General features: G+C 33.6%; 2 protein-coding genes across 6 annotated transcripts in view; both read right to left on the reverse strand.

Annotated features, from left to right (window-relative positions):
* The window catches only part of LOC105340138 (uncharacterized), a 51,953-nt gene that overhangs the window by 7,969 nt on the left and 26,235 nt on the right, over positions 1–17,749 (reverse strand). The window lies entirely within an intron of this gene.
* LOC136274662 (uncharacterized) overlaps positions 1,381–17,749 on the reverse strand; it is a 30,211-nt gene continuing 13,842 nt past the window's right edge. The window contains exons 4-5 of the mRNA XM_066082044.1: positions 1,656–1,679; positions 1,381–1,490 (exon numbers count right to left, since the gene is read on the reverse strand). Coding sequence (XP_065938116.1) covers positions 1,381–1,490; positions 1,656–1,679 — 134 coding nt within the window. The remainder of the gene's footprint in view (positions 1,491–1,655; positions 1,680–17,749) is intronic.

Below are 17,749 nucleotides of genomic sequence, written 5' to 3' on the forward strand. Positions count from 1 at the left end.
AGATCAATAAAAAAAATTGAATTCAATGAAACTCCTAATTATTATTTTTTTTAAATCTCTCCTTGTCATGAATATTTTGTGGTTGTGTGTGTTAAAGAAAAAAAAAATAATAATGTTATATTGATATCAATTTTTTTTAAATTTGGAGTGTGAAAAAGAAAAGACTACAGTATGACCGGGCAAATCTGGAGAGGGCATATACTGCTTGTAAAGGTGCAATGTCGCTGTACAATAATTCAACATTTTTTGCCAGCAGAACAATCACTTCAGTTATACAGAGACCTAAAAAGAGATTTGTCCCTCCATTCCTCTCGGGAAGTTTATCCAAAAAGACTAACATCAACATCCTGAAATCCATTGATGCAAAGCAACAGAAAAAAGTACCAGTATCGAGTGCTGCCGCTGAATCCAGCAAACCAGCAAAAAGACTGAAAAAGGAAAAAATCCCAGAAAAAGAAGAGGATCCAAGCACGTCGGAAATCAACAGAAAAGGTGGACCAATTCCGCTCCTGTCAGAGGATGAGTGGCCAGAAACAAGCGATGGAGACAGCATTGCAGAGGAAGAAAAGTGCTGCATTTGTCATGACTGGCAGCCAAAGGAGCTTCAAAACTGTACAAGTGTTTTTGTTTTTGTGAAGTGGGGCAAATGTGACTTCTGTGACCATTGAACTCACCTTCAGTATTGTACTCCTGTTCGAGTGTTAAGGCGGGGAGACACTTTTAAATGTCCCCATTGTGAAAATAATTGAAAAAAAAAAGAATAAAAACTCAGTCATGTTTATCACTTTCAGCAGCTGTTCAGTATTTTTATTTCTATAATTATAATTTTAAAAACATTATTTTAATTAAAATACCGTAAAATCCACTAATTTTAAGTCGTTAAACTACTTTATATCTTCCCCACAATATGACACTACTAGGCCACCGTAGACCACGCCAATCCGGATACCGCGATACCATAGAACTCTCTCGCTTAAAGAAGGTAAACAGTAGTGCAACATTTCAGGCGGTTTAGATAGATAAACAAATGTTCAGAAATTAAATAATGTAGAAAGTAATGAAGATATGTAATAAGAGAATCTCACAATAACATAAGTTTCTGGAAATATTTCCGTATTGATAGATATCATATATGGGACGGGCTTATGTATAGCAAAAATTAAATTATTTATCTGTAAACATAATTACATGTATATGATTAACATTTTTTTATTCGTACGCTGACATTTTTTCCGGCACTTAACGCGGAAATAACCATAATAAACTCTTTCCCAGTTTAACAAAAAAAAAATACGAATGCGCATGACTGCGTTCGTCCATGTATTTTTTATTCAATGTGTGAGAAAAATATGCACAAAGCGCTAGGAATTCGGATGTTCTTTAAGTCTGACACAATGAACTAAGTGTCACGGTTAGGTGTATGTGTGTACCTTTAACAGAAGTTCCTAGGTTTATCTCAAGGCTCTTTATTTCTCTCAGTCGATCTTTTGCTGAAAAAAAGATAAAGTTCATTATTAAGGATCAAACGAAAAAAACTAAGAATTTTTGAAAAAGCAAAATGGTGGCTTAAAATGCAATTCTCAAACGAGAAAAATGATTATATTTTTGAATATCAAACTATTACAACTGATATGTATATAATTATGTATATATACCTCCATTTAGGACGGACTCTGCATCTACAATGTAAAATGATGGATTTTATGCAAGTTGATTTATGGACTAGCTGCAGGACTGTAGCTCCCGGTCTGAAAAAATTCGGATGGACGACTGTATGGAGAGTAATCGTGTTCAAAAATCCAGACATGTAAACTTGTAAATCCGAATATGTAATGGTGTTGGTGTGTGAGTCTGAGTATGAATATGTGTAATTCTGATCGTGTAACCTATAAAACTCGGGGATAAACACTTTAGAATTGATCCCGCAAGCCTTCGATGTAATTTGTCCTACAGATGCCATTGCAGCTGTAAAATGCTGTTTGTTATTTACATGTAATCTGCCACTATAATACAAACTTTCCATTTGTAGTCTCTGCATTTGTATTTCCGTTTTCTGAAATATCAGGGCTGACATGTTGCAAATCAACAAATGTAAAGTCTACAAGTTTGTCGAATTTTGACATGACCATATATGGAAACAGTGACGTCACCGATAGAAAAAGGCTAGCTGCAGGTAACTTAGGGATGCCGCAATCGCCGGAATAGGGACGGAATAAATATATAAAATAAATTAGGTATGTTCTATAATCATATTATCTCTGGATAACAGCTTTCCTTAGAAAGTATTATTTTTTTGGAAAGTTATCGATAAGAAAAACAAAGAATTAAAAGACACTGGTTTTGAGATTTTGATTAATATGAGACATGAGAAACGACACCCCTTTTAAAAATAAATAAATAAAAATTCCAAAGATAAGGTACACTGTCGTGAAATTGAAATGTGTATGAATTATTTTTAAAAATATTTTGTTTTGTTGCAATATATAGTGAAAAAAGCATAAAAATCATAACATGACGTCCTGAATGTCGGTTCAATACAGACTCACTTTGTGAAATTGGTTGATAAAAAATTTTCCGAGAGCTATTATAATACAGCTTTACAGCCACTTGTGAACATCTACTGCTTACCATAAAGCAACTACTTAATTTTGTAAAATTATCGTCTATACAGTATATATTTTAAAATAGTTTATGATTTAAACTCCACCAGTTCATATACGAATAAATTCATCTGACCCCCCCCCCCCCGTTCCTTACTTTCAGAAATCTTTTTTTTTTATAACAGTTCTATACTCTGTCCCGAGATTTCGCTTCCACCACTTTTTGTTGATTTTGAATAAAAATACACATAACTGTGAAAGAATTACAGTTGAAATCGATGAAATGGAAAATATCCAACTGAAGATATCTTATCTTAATTGACAAATCCCTTTTCACTCATAAAAGTTTACAGGAACGAAAACAAATTTCTTACGGAGATTTATAATGGTAAATGTTTACATCTTTTCTCCATTCGGAAGTATTCGGGACACCTCGCGCAATTCTCCAACTTTATCATCCGGGTTTATTAATGGCTGATGCAATGCAATGCAAAATCCAGGTAGACTTTCTATTTTGGGATGTGTATTGAAACCTGAAGCGGTAGAGGGGGCGTTTGAAAACAGATAATCTGGACATTTTTTCATATTAGTGGATGAACGTAGTTTGAGTTCAAGGGTATTTATGGTTATCGAAATATCAAGCGAAAAGTGATGGAAGCAAAAACTCGGGACAGAGTATAGATTGATTTATTATTTATCTTTCGCTTGCCCAACAAAATCATTTTGATATTTTCAAAAAGTATAAATACATGTATAGTTACATACAATTTTCTGCAAAAAATTACCAAATCTTTGCAGGTCGTTTATTCTACCTAATTCAGAAAAATAACAAAAATAACAAGAGAAAAGCCGTCAATGTGACAGCAAAACGGGTTTTCTTTTGTGTGAACAGTATTCATAATCGATTTGTTAATCCTGAATTAATAAATATTTCTAGAAAAGAGTACTCATTAACTTATTAATATATTCCATTTTAAATTACATGTCATATTATTTTAGAGAATTAAGATATAAGGCATTTCTTTTTAACCCTTATCGTGTAATGCCATGAGAATTATATAACATAAACTAGAGCAAAGCTCGTTGCAAAGCAACGAGTGGGTCTTTCGTTAATGTCGGAAATAAAGCTGGAAGTTCATGTAAGAAGCAGAGCTCTTAAACCAATAACAAGAGTAACTAAAATAAAAAGATGAAAAAAAATCGAATTATTCCTGGTACGACTTAACAAAACCCGAATGATTTTAAGTACGAATAAAAAAAACCCTTTTGATTTCAAGAACGACTTAACAAAAAAAATCCGAATGTCTTCAAGTACGACTTAGCAATTATATTTGGTACGAGTTAATTTTACTTTGAACATTACGCTATTTTTCAAACCAAGGACGCGGAATCTAAATTTCCGGAAAAGTAAATTTTTAAACACCAATATCTCTGTAATGCATCGTCCGATTTTCAAACGGATTTCAGTGTTAGGATCAGATTAATAAGCTCTACAAAATACGTATACTTTTTTTGTTTTTTCGAAAAATTTGAATCACTTCCGGTTTCGGCTGGAAGTGACAAAATATATTTTTTTGTCAAAATGCCATAAGAAAATCCGCTGATTTACAATCGCAGAAAAAACCAGGTCTTTATAAACAACCGTTTACGAGAAAAGTACTGGACAAAATCACTTTTTGAAAATTTTTAAAATGACGTAACTAGAAAACGGAAGTGATTTAATGACTGAAACTTTGAAAGCTTCAAGGGACAAAAATTTAACATAATCCCTGAAAATTTCTTGCAAATCAGTTTTTGAGATATAAAGCAAAAAAGAAGTCAGAAGGAAAAACAAGAAAAATAATAATAACTAGAGCAAAGCTCGTTGCAAAGCAATTAGTGGGTCTTCCGTTAATGTCGGAAGTAAAACTGGAAGTTCCTGTAAGAAGCAAAGCTCTTAAACCAATAACAAGAGTAACTAAAATAAAAACATGAAAAAATCGAATTATTCCTGGTACGACTTAACAAAATACGAATGATTTTAAGTACGACTTAACATACACCTTTCCGATTTCAAGAAAGACTTAACAAAAAAAAATCCGAATGTGTTCAAGTACGACTTAACAATTATTTATGGTACGACTTAATTTAACTTTGAACATTACGCTATTTTTTAAACCAAGGACACGGAAACAAAATTTCCGGAAAAATCAATTTTTAAACCCCGATATCTCTGTAATGCATCGTCCGATTTTAAAACGGCTTTCAGTGTTAGATTCAGCTTAATAAGCTCTACAAAACACATATTCATTTTTGGTTTGATCAGAAAATTTATTTTTTCGAAAAATTTGTTTCACTTCCGGTTTCGACCAGAAGTGACAGATTTTCATTTCGAGCCTTATTACAGAGGTAAATCGACCAAATCATAACCATTGGAAATTTCAAGCCTCTATCTTAAAGCGTTTTTGAGAAAAGTCCGGGACAAAATGACTTTTTGAAATTTTTAAAAATGACGTCATGTCAAAACGGAGGTGACGTTCTCTTTAAAACTTTTACATTTTTGAGGGACGCCAACTTGCAAAAATCTCTGAAAATTTCATCAAAATCGGTTTAAAACCTTTTGAGTTATGAAGCAAAAAAGGAGTCAGAAGAAAAGAAAAAGAATAATAACTAGAGCAAAGCTCGTTGCAAAGCAACGAGTGGGTCTTCCGTTAATGTTGGAAGTAAAGTTAGAAGTTCCTGTAAGAAGCAGAGCTCTAAAACCGATAACAAGAGTAACTAAAATATAAAGATGAAAAAATCGAATTATTCCTGGTACGACTTAACGAAATACGAATGATTTTAAGTACGACTTAACAAAAACCTTTCCGATTTCAAGAACGACTTAACAAAAAAAATCCGAATGTGTTACTGTACGACTTAACAATTATTTTTGGTACGAGTTAATTTTACTTTGAACATTACGCTATTTTTTAAACCAAGGACGCGGAATCAAAATTTCCGGAAAAATCAATTTTTAAACCCCGATATCTTTGTAATGCATTGTCCGATTTTAATACGGCTTTCAGTGTTAGATTCAGCTTAATAAGCTCTACAAAACACATATTCATTTTTGGTTTGATCAGAAAATTCATTTTTTCGAAAATTTTGTTTCATTTCCGGTTTCGACCGGAAGTGACAGATTTTCATTTCCGGCCTTATTACAGAGGTAAATCGACCAAATCATAACCATTGAAAATTTCAAGCCTCTATCTTAAAGCGTTTTTGAGAAAAGTCCGGGACAAAATGACTTTTTGAAATTTTTAAAAATGACGTTACGTCATAACGGAGGTGACGTTCTCTTTAAAACTTTAACATTTTTGAGTGACGCCAACTTGCAAAAATCTCTGAAAATTTCATCAAAATCGGTTTAAAACCTTTTGAGTTATGAAGCAAAAAAGGAGTCAGAAGAAAAGAAAAAGAATAATAACTAGAGCAAAGCTCGTTGCAAAGCAACGAGTGGGTCTTCCGTTCATGTCGGAAGTAAAGCTGGAAGTTCCTGTAAGAAGCAGAGCTCTTAAACCAATAACAAGAGAAACTAAAATAAAAAGATTTAAAAAATCGAATTATTCCTGGTACGACTTAACAAATCCGAATGATTTTAAGTACGACTTAACAAAAACCTTTCCGATTTCAAGAACGACTTAACAAAAAAAATACGAATGTGTTACAGTACGACTTAACAATTAATTTTTAGGTACAAGTTAATTAAACCAAGTACTTGATACTACTTTCTTAACCAAATAAGCGGAATCAAAATTTCCGGAAAAATCAATTTTTAAAGCCAAATTTCTCTGTAATGCATCGTCCGATTTTTAAACGGTTTTCAGTGTTAGGTTCAACTTAAAATGCTCTACAAAACACATATTCGTTTTTGATTCGATCAAAAAAATCAATTTTTCGAAAAATTAAAATCACTTCCGGTTTTTACCGGAAGTGACCAAAATTTTTTTTTGTAAAAATGCCATAAGTAAATCCGCAGATTTACAATCACAGAAAATTTCAAGTCTTTATAAACAACCGTTTAGGAGAAAAATCCTGGACAAAATCACTTTTTGAAAATTTTTAAAATGACGTAACTAGAAAACGGAAGTGACTTAATGACTGAAACTTTGAAAGCTTCAAGGGACAAGTATTTAACATAATCCCTGAAAATTTCTTGCAAATCGGTTGAATAGTTTTTGAGATATAAAGCAAAAAAGAAGTCAGAAGGAAAAACAAGAAGAATAATAACTAGAGCAAAGCTCGTTGCAAAGCAACCGTTAATGTCGGAAGTAAAGCTGGAAGTTCCTGTAAGAAGCAAAGCTCTTGAACAAGAGTAACTTAAATATAAAAAGATGAAAAAATCGAATTATTCCTGGTACGACTTAACAAAATCCGAATGATTTTAAGTACGACTTAACAAAAACCTTCCTGATTTCAAGAACGACTTAACAAAAAAATCCGAATGTGTTCAAGTACGACTTAACAATTATTTTTGGTACGAGTTAACTTTACTTTGAACAATACGCTATTTTTTAAACCAAGGACGCGGTATCAAATTTTCCGGAAAAATCAATTTTTAAACCCCGATATCTCTGTAATGCATCGTCTGATTTTCAACCGGATTTCAGTTTCGTATTCAGCATGACCAACTTGACAAACCTCGTAAACATTTGAAATTCAAATGAAAAATTCGAAAATTCAAAATTTTTAAAACACTTCCGGTTTGGACCGGAAGTAACGGAAACTAAATTCCAGCCTTATGTCCAAATAAAAACGATCAATGCTTCAACACAGAACGTTTCAAGTCTCTATCTTCAAGCGTTTTTGAAAAACGCCCTGGACAAAATCACTTTTTTAAAATTTAAAAATTGACGTAACGTAAAAACGGAAATGACGTTGTAATTCAAAATTAAACATCTTGAAGGGACAGCGACGTTACATTATCCCTGAAAGTTTCATGTAAATCCGTTGAAAACTTTTTGAGATATTAAGCTTTAAAAAAGTCAGAAAAATAAAGAAAAAGAATAATAATAATAACTAGAGCAAAGCTCGTTGCAAAGCAACGAGTGGGTCTTCCGTTAATGTCAGAAGTAAAGCTGGAAGTTCCTGTCAGAAGCAGAGCTCTTAAACCAACAACAAGAGTAACGAAAATAAAAAGATGAAAAAATCGAATTATTCATGGTACGACTTAACAAAATACGAATGATTTTAAGTACGACTTAACAAAAAAATTTCCGATTTCAAGAACGACTTAACAAAAAAAATCCGAATGTGTTCAAGTACGACTTAACAATTATTTTTGGTACGAGTTAATTTTACTTTGAATATTACGCTATTTTTTAAACCAAGGAAGCGGAATCAAAATTTCCGGAAAAATCAATTTTTAAACCCCGATATCTCTGTTATGCATCGTCCGATTTTAAAACGGCTTTCAGTGTTAGATTCAGCTTAATAAGTTCTTTAAAACACATATTCGTTTTTGATTTGATCAGAAAATTCATTTTTTCGAAAAATTTGTTTCACTTCCGGTTTCGACCGGAAGTGACAAAATAATTTTTTCTGTACATTTGCCATAAGTCAATCCGCAGATTTACAATCACAGAAAATTTCAAGTCTTTATAAACAACCGTTTACGAGAAAAGTGCTGGACAAAATCACTTTTTGAAATTTTTTAAAATGATGTAACTAGAAACCGGAAGTGACTTAATGACTAAAAGTTTGAAAGCTTCAAGGGACAAGAAATTAAAATAATCCCTGAAAATTTCTTGCAAATTGGTTGAATAGTTTTTGAGATATAAAGCAAAAAAGAAGTCAGAAGGAAAAACAAGAAGAATAATAATAATAAAAAAAAACAATAGAATAACAAGAGGGTCTTCCGTTGAAAACGGAAGACCCTAATAATAATAAAAAGAAACAATAGAATAACAAGAGGGTCTTCCGTTGGAAACGGAAGACCCTAAAAAGAAACCGAAGAATAACAAGAGGGTCTTCCGTTGGAAACTGAAGACCCTAATAAAAAGAAACCGAAGAATAACAAGAGGGTCTTCCGTTGGAAACGGAAGACCCTAACTAGAGCAAAGCTCGTTGCAAAGCAACGAGTGGGTCTTCCGTTAATGTCGGAAGTAAAGCTAGAAGTTCCTGTAAGAAGCAGAGCTCCTAAACCAATAACAAAAGTAACTAAAATAAAAAGATGAAAAAAATCGAATTATTTCTGGTACGACTTAACAAAATCCGAATGATTTAGGTACGACTTAACAAAAACCTTTCCGATTTCAAGAACGACTTTACCAAAAAAAATCCGAATGTGATCAAGTACGACTTAACAATTATTTTGGTACGAGTTAATTTTACTTTGAATATAACGCCTTTTTTTAAACCAAGGACGTGAAATCAAAATTTCCGGAAAAATCAATTTTTAAACCCTTATATCTCTGTAATGCATCGTCTGATTCAAAAAAGGATTTCAGTTTTGAACTCAGCATGAAAAATACTGTAAGATACGTACGTAAAAGTTTTAAAATTGAAAAACATGAAAATTAAAAAAAAATGGTTTTGCTTCCGGTTTCGACCGGAAGTGTCCGAATTGAGTTTCCAGCCTTATGTCATAAGTAAAACGATAGTTCTACCTTTTTCTGTAAATCTCATAGCTTTACCTTAAATCAAAAATGAGAAAAGCTCCGGACAAAATCACTTTTTAAAACGTGAAAAACGTCAATATCTGACGAAATTGATGACGTCATCAAACAATTTTTTCATATCATAGAGATCTTTCAGATACACATTAAACCTGCAAATTTCAAAACAATCGATGGAAGCGTTTTTGAAATATTTGAGTTGGAAAAAAAATAAAAAGAATAATAATAATAAGAATAAGAAAAAAAAGAAACCGTAGAAAAACAAAAGGGTCTTCCGTTGGAAACGGAAGACCCTAATAAAAAGAAACAATAGAATAACAAGAGGGTATTCCGTTGGAAACGGAAGACCCTAATAATAATAATAAAAAGAAACAATAGAATAACAAGAGGGTCTTCCGTTGGAAACGGAAGACCCTAAAAAGAAACCGAAGAATAACAAGAGGGTCTTCCGTTGGAAACTGAAGACCCTAATAAAAAGAAACCGAAGAATAACAAGAGGGTCTTCCGTTGGAAACGGAAGACCCTAACTAGAGCAAAGCTCGTTGCAAAGCAACGAGTGGGTCTTCCGTTAATGTCGGAAGTAAAGCTGGAAGTTCCTGTAAGAAGCAGAGCTCTTTAACCAATAACAAGAGTAACTAAAATAAAAACATGATAAAAATCGAATTATTCCTGGTACGACTTAACAAAATACGAATGATTTTAAGCACGACTTAACAAAAACCTTTCCGATTTCAAGAACATCTTAACAAAAAAATTCCGAATGTGTTACAGTACGACTTAACAATTATTTATGGTACGACTTAATTTTACTTTGAACTTTACGCTATTTTTTAAACCAAGGACGCGGAATCAAAATTTACGGAAAAATCAATTTTTGAACCCAGATATCTCTGTAATGCATCGTCCGATTTTAAAACGGATTTCAGGGTTAGATTCAGCTTTATAAGGTCTACAAAACACATATTCATTTTTGATTTGATCAGAAAATTCATTTTTTCGAAAAATTTGTTTCAATTTCGGTTTGGACCGGAAGTGACGGATTTTTATTTCCAGCCTTATTGCACATGTAAATTGCCAAATTCATAACCACAGAAAATTTCAAGACTCTATCTTAAAGCGTTTTTGAGAAATGTCGCGGACAAAATGACTTTTTTTAAAGTTTAAAAATGACGTTACGTCAAAACGGAAGTGACGTTGTTATGGAAACTTTAACATCTTTGAGGCATTATAATTGCACATAATCCCTGAAAGTTTCCTTTAAATAAATTGAAAACTTTTTGAGTTATGAAGCCGAAAAGGAGTCAGAAAAAAAAGAAAAAGAAAAAAAACTAGACACGATCTCGTTGCGAGCAACGAGGAGGTCTTCCGTCCGATTTTTAGAATACGGAATGACCTTGCTCTTGATCTTCGTCAACGAAACGTATCTGGAAATGGAAGCGGGATCTAAGAGTAATGGGTGAAAGACTATCTACCCCTTTTGTGTCCCTTTTTTGAGGGATCAGCTCCTTTTCATTCATTTTAGCTAAAAGGTATTTTTGTGTACTGCTAATAAATGTTTAGAAATTGGTTATCGTTTTGAGATATATGTGAAAAATAGTTTTTATATCTGGTCCTAAACTCCTTTTAGGGTCCAAATAACAAACAATATATGGATGTACATTGTTAAGCACATTATTTTGAGTATCTTTTGTTAAATTCTGCTTTTCGGAATTGTCCTCCATTTTGAGATATAGAGGATCAGATTTTTGGACTTCTGGCCCCTTAAAATCCCTAATTACGTAACGTAGGAGTAAATGATTGCCATGTATAGGTAAATAACGTTAGAATAAACATAATTGCCTCTATAACGGATCAAAAAATATTTCACAGTAAATATTTATCATTAAAAGTCTTTAGAGACCCCCTCAGCCCCTTGTTTGAAGGGCCAGCCCCTTTTTCATGATGTCATAAGAATGTGTTTGTCAATTCAAACACATTTTGTTCAACAAGAGTTTAGAAATTCTGTACCGTTCTGGAGATATCTGGAGAGGGTCGATTTAGGGGCCAACCCTGTAACTCCTTTAAAGGACCGCATCGCACAGAAAATATGGTTGCATATTGTTTAGCTTAATTTTTTTAAAAACTTTTGTTCAAAATTGTTTTTTCAAAATTTTCCTCAATTTAGAGATATAGAGGATCGAAGTTTTGGACTTCTGGCCCCTTAAAATCTATAGTTACGTAATATAGGAGTAAATCATTGCCATATATAGGTGAATAACGTTAGAATAAACGGAAATGTTTTTTTAAGGTATGACAAAATATTTTACAGTAAAAAGTTATCATCAAAAGATTTTAGAGCCCCCTCAGCCCCTAATTTGAAGGGCCAGCCCCTTTTTCTTGATCTGAAATGAAAGCTCTTGTCAATTCTAACACATTTTGTTCAACAAATGTTTAGAAATTCTGTACTGTTCAGGAAATATCTGGAGAGGGTCGTTTTAGGGGCCGACCCTGTAACTCCTTTCAGAGACCGCATAACAAAGAAATTTTTAATGCATATTGATTAGCTCAATATTTAGAGCACCTTTTGTTCAATATTGCTTATCAAAATTTTCCTCCATTTAGATTTACTGAGCATCAAAGTTTTGGACCTCTTGCCCCTTAAAATCCCTAATTACGTTATATAGGAGTAAATGATTGCCATGTATAGGTGAATAACGTTCGAATAAACATAATTGCTTCAATGACGTATCACAAAATATTTTACAGTAAAAAGTTATCATCAAAAGACTTTAGAGCCCCCTCAGCCCCTAATTTGAAGGGCCAGCCCCTTTTTGTTGATCTCAAATGAAAGCTCTTGTCAATTCAAACACATTTTGTTCAACAAGTATTTAGAAATTCTGTACTGTTCAGGAAATATCTGGAGAGGGTCGTTTTTAGGGGCCGACCCTGTAACTCCTTTCAGGGACCGCATAACAAAGAAATTTTTGTTGCATATTGATAAGCTCAATATTTTGAGCATCTTTTGTTCAATATTGCTTATCAAAATTTTCCTCCATTTAGATATATTGAGCATCAAAGTTTTGGACTTCTGGCCCCTTAAAATCCCTAATTTCGTCATATAGGAGTAAATGATTGCCATGTATAGGTGAATAACGTTAGAATAAACATAATTGCTTCAATGACGTATCACAAAATATTTTACAGTAAAAAGTTATCATCAAAAGACTTTAGAGCCCCCTCAGCCCCTAATTTGAAGGACCAGCCCCTTTTTGTTGATCTCAAATGAAAGCTCTTGTCAATTCAAACACATTTTGTTCAACAAGTGTTTAGAAATTCTGTACCGTTCAGGAGATATCTGGAGAGGGTCGTTTTAGGGGCCGACCCTGTAACTCCTTTCAGGGACCGCATAACAAAGAAATTTTTGTTGCATATTGATAAGCTCAATATTTTGAGCATCTTTTGTTCAATATTGCTTATCAAAATTTTCCTCCATTTAGAGATACTGAGCATAAAAGTTTTGGACTTCTGGCCCCTTAAAATCCCTAATTATGTAATACAGGAGCTAAATGATTGCCATGTATAGGTAAATAACGTTAGAATTATCATAATTGCTTCTATAATGTATCACAAAATATTTCACATTTAAAAGTTATCATCAAAAGACTTTAGAGCCCCCTCAGCCCCTAATTTGAAGGGCCAGCCCCTTTTTGTTGATCTCAAATGAAAGCTCTTGTCAATTCTAACACATTTTGTTCAACAAATGTTTAGAAATTCTGTACTGTTCAGGAAATATCTGGAGAGGGTCGTTTTAGGGGCCGACCCTGTAACTCCTTTCAGGGACCGCATAACAAACAAATTTTTAATGCATATTGATAAGCTCAATATTTTGAGCATCTTTTGTTCAATATTGCTTATCAAAATTTTCCTCCATTTAGATTTACTGAGCATCAAAGTTTTGGACCTCTTGCCCCTTAAAATCCCTAATTACGTTATATAGGAGTAAATGATTGCCATGTATAGGTGAATAACGTTCGAATAAACATAATTGCTTCAATGACGTATCACAAAATATTTTACAGTAAAAAGTTATCATCAAAAGACTTTAGAGCCCCCTCAGCCCCTAATTTGAAGGGCCAGCCCCTTTTTGTTGATCTCAAATGAAAGCTCTTGTCAATTCAAACACATTTTGTTCAACAAGTATTTAGAAATTCTGTACTGTTCAGGAAATATCTGGAGAGGGTCGTTTTTAGGGGCCGACCCTGTAACTCCTTTCAGGGACCGCATAACAAAGAAATTTTTGTTGCATATTGATAAGCTCAATATTTTGAGCATCTTTTGTTCAATACTGCTTATCAAAATTTTCCTCCATTTAGATATATTGAGCATCAAAGTTTTGGACTTCTGGTCCCTTAAAATCCCTAATTTCGTCATATAGGAGTAAATGATTGCCATGTATAGGTGAATAACGTTAGAATTATCATAATTGCTTCAATGACGTATCACAAAATATTTTACAGTAAAAAGTTATCATCAAAAGACTTTAGAGCCCCCTCAGCCCCTAATTTGAAGGGCCAGCCCCTTTTTGTTGATCTCAAATGAAAGCTCTTGTCAATTCTAACACATTTTGTTCAACAAATGTTTAGAAATTCTGTACTGTTCAGGAAATATCTGGAAAGGGTCGTTTTAGGGGCCGACCCTGTAACTCCTTTCAGGGACCGCATAACAAAGAAATTTTTAATGCATATTGATTAGCTCAATATTTAGAGCACCTTTTGTTCAATATTGCTTATCAAAATTTTCCTCCATTTAGATTTACTGAGCATCAAAGTTTTGGACCTCTTGCCCCTTAAAATCCCTAATTACGTTATATAGGAGTAAATGATTGCCATGTATAGGTGAATAACGTTCGAATAAACATAATTGCTTCAATGACGTATCACAAAATATTTTACAGTAAAAAGTTATCATCAAAAGACTTTAGAGCCCCCTCAGCCCCTAATTTGAAGGGCCAGCCCCTTTTTGTTGATCTCAAATGAAAGCTCTTGTCAATTCAAACACATTTTGTTCAACAAGTATTTAGAAATTCTGTACTGTTCAGGAAATATCTGGAGAGGGTCGTTTTTAGGGGCCGACCCTGTAACTCCTTTCAGGGACCGCATAACAAAGAAATTTTTGTTGCATATTGATAAGCTCAATATTTTGAGCATCTTTTGTTCAATATTGCTTATCAAAATTTTCCTCCATTTAGATATATTGAGCATCAAAGTTTTGGACTTCTGGTCCCTTAAAATCCCTAATTTCGTCATATAGGAGTAAATGATTGCCATGTATAGGTGAATAACGTTAGAATAAACATAATTGCTTCAATGACGTATCACAAAATATTTTACAGTAAAAAGTTATCATCAAAAGACTTTAGAGCCCCCTCAGCCCCTAATTTGAAGGGCCAGCCCCTTTTTGTTGATCTCAAATGAAAGCTCTTGTCAATTCAAACACATTTTGTTCAACAAGTGTTTAGAAATTCTGTACCGTTCAGGAGATATCTGGAGAGGGTCGTTTTAGGGGCCGACCCTGTAACTCCTTTCAGGGACCGCATAACAAAGAATTTTTTATTGCATATTGATAAGCTCAATATTTTGAGCATCTTTTGTTCAATACTGCTTATCAAAATTTTCCTCCATTTAGAGATACTGAGCATAAAAGTTTTGGACTTCTGGCCCCTTAAAATCCCTAATTACGTAATACAGGAGTAAATGATTGCCATGTATAGGTAAATAACGTTAGAATTATCATAATTGCTTCTATAATGTATCACAAAATATTTCACATTAAAAAGTTATCATCAAAAGACTTTAGAGCCCCCTCAGCCCCTAATTTGAAGGGCCAGCCCCTTTTTCTTGATCTGAAATGAAAGCTCTTGTCAATTCTAACACATTTTGTTCAACAAATGTTTAGAAATTCTGTACTGTTCAGGAAATATCTGGAGAGGGTCGTTTTAGGGGCCGACCCTGTAACTCCTTTCAGGGACCGCATAACAAACAAATTTTTAATGCATATTGATTAGCTCAATATTTAGAGCACCTTTTGTTTAATATTGCTTATCAAAATTTTCCTCCATTTAGATTTACTGAGCATCAAAGTTTTGGACCTCTTGCCCCTTAAAATCCCTAATTACGTTATATAGGAGTAAATGATTGCCATGTATAGGTGAATAACGTTCGAATAAACATAATTGCTTCAATGACGTATCACAAAATATTTTACAGTAAAAAGTTATCATCAAAAGACTTTAGAGCCCCCTCAGCCCCTAATTTGAAGGGCCAGCCCCTTTTTGTTGATCTCAAATGAAAGCTCTTGTCAATTCAAACACATTTTGTTCAACAAGTATTTAGAAATTCTGTACTGTTCAGGAAATATCTGGAGAGGGTCGTTTTTAGGGGCCGACCCTGTAACTCCTTTCAGGGACCGCATAACAAAGAAATTTTTGTTGCATATTGATAAGCTCAATATTTTGAGCATCTTTTGTTCAATACTGCTTATCAAAATTTTCCTCCATTTAGATATATTGAGCATCAAAGTTTTGGACTTCTGGTCCCTTAAAATCCCTAATTTCGTCATATAGGAGTAAATGATTGCCATGTATAGGTGAATAACGTTAGAATTATCATAATTGCTTCAATGACGTATCACAAAATATTTTACAGTAAAAAGTTATCATCAAAAGACTTTAGAGCCCCCTCAGCCCCTAATTTGAAGGGCCAGCCCCTTTTTGTTGATCTCAAATGAAAGCTCTTGTCAATTCTAACACATTTTGTTCAACAAATGTTTAGAAATTCTGTACTGTTCAGGAAATATCTGGAGAGGGTCGTTTTAGGGGCCGACCCTGTAACTCCTTTCAGGGACCGCATAACAAAGAAATTTTTAATGCATATTGATTAGCTCAATATTTAGAGCACCTTTTGTTCAATATTGCTTATCAAAATTTTCCTCCATTTAGATTTACTGAGCATCAAAGTTTTGGACCTCTTGCCCCTTAAAATCCCTAATTACGTTATATAGGAGTAAATGATTGCCATGTATAGGTGAATAACGTTCGAATAAACATAATTGCTTCAATGACGTATCACAAAATATTTTACAGTAAAAAGTTATCATCAAAAGACTTTAGAGCCCCCTCAGCCCCTAATTTGAAGGGCCAGCCCCTTTTTGTTGATCTCAAATGAAAGCTCTTGTCAATTCAAACACATTTTGTTCAACAAGTATTTAGAAATTCTGTACTGTTCAGGAAATATCTGGAGAGGGTCGTTTTTAGGGGCCGACCCTGTAACTCCTTTCAGGGACCGCATAACAAAGAAATTTTTGTTGCATATTGATAAGCTCAATATTTTGAGCATCTTTTGTTCAATATTGCTTATCAAAATTTTCCTCCATTTAGATATATTGAGCATCAAAGTTTTGGACTTCTGGTCCCTTAAAATCCCTAATTTCGTCATATAGGAGTAAATGATTGCCATGTATAGGTGAATAACGTTAGAATAAACATAATTGCTTCAATGACGTATCACAAAATATTTTACAGTAAAAAGTTATCATCAAAAGACTTTAGAGCCCCCTCAGCCCCTAATTTGAAGGGCCAGCCCCTTTTTGTTGATCTCAAATGAAAGCTCTTGTCAATTCAAACACATTTTGTTCAACAAGTGTTTAGAAATTATGTACCGTTCAGGAGATATCTGGAGAGGGTCGTTTTAGGGGCCGACCCTGTAACTCCTTTCAGGGACCGCATAACAAAGAATTTTTTATTGCATATTGATAAGCTGAATATTTTGAGCATCTTTTGTTCAATACTGCTTATCAAAATTTTCCTCCATTTAGAGATACTGAGCATAAAAGTTTTGGACTTCTGGCCCCTTAAAATCCCTAATTACGTAATACAGGAGTAAATGATTGCCATGTATAGGTAAATAACGTTAGAATTATCATAATTGCTTCTATAATGTATCACAAAATATTTCACATTAAAAAGTTATCATCAAAAGACTTTAGAGCCCCCTCAGCCCCTAATTTGAAGGGCCAGCCCCTTTTTCTTGATCTGAAATGAAAGCTCTTGTCAATTCTAACACATTTTGTTCAACAAATGTTTAGAAATTCTGTACTGTTCAGGAAATATCTGGAGAGGGTTGTTTTAGGGGCCGACCCTGTAACTCCTTTCAGGGACCGCATAACAAACAAATTTTTAATGCATATTGATTAGCTCAATATTTAGAGCACCTTTTGTTCAATATTGCTTATCAAAATTTTCCTCCATTTAGATTTACTGAGCATCAAAGTTTTGGACCTCTTGCCCCTTAAAATCCCTAATTACGTTATATAGGAGTAAATGATTGCCATGTATAGGTGAATAACGTTCGAATAAACATAATTGCTTCAATGACGTATCACAAAATATTTTACAGTAAAAAGTTATCATCAAAAGACTTTAGAGCCCCCTCAGCCCCTAATTTGAAGGGCCAGCCCCATTTTGTTGATCTCAAA

The sequence above is a fragment of the Magallana gigas genome, chromosome 4, assembly GCF_963853765.1.
Source record: "Magallana gigas chromosome 4, xbMagGiga1.1, whole genome shotgun sequence".
In the NCBI taxonomy this organism is placed as follows: Eukaryota; Metazoa; Mollusca; class Bivalvia; order Ostreida; family Ostreidae; genus Magallana; species Magallana gigas.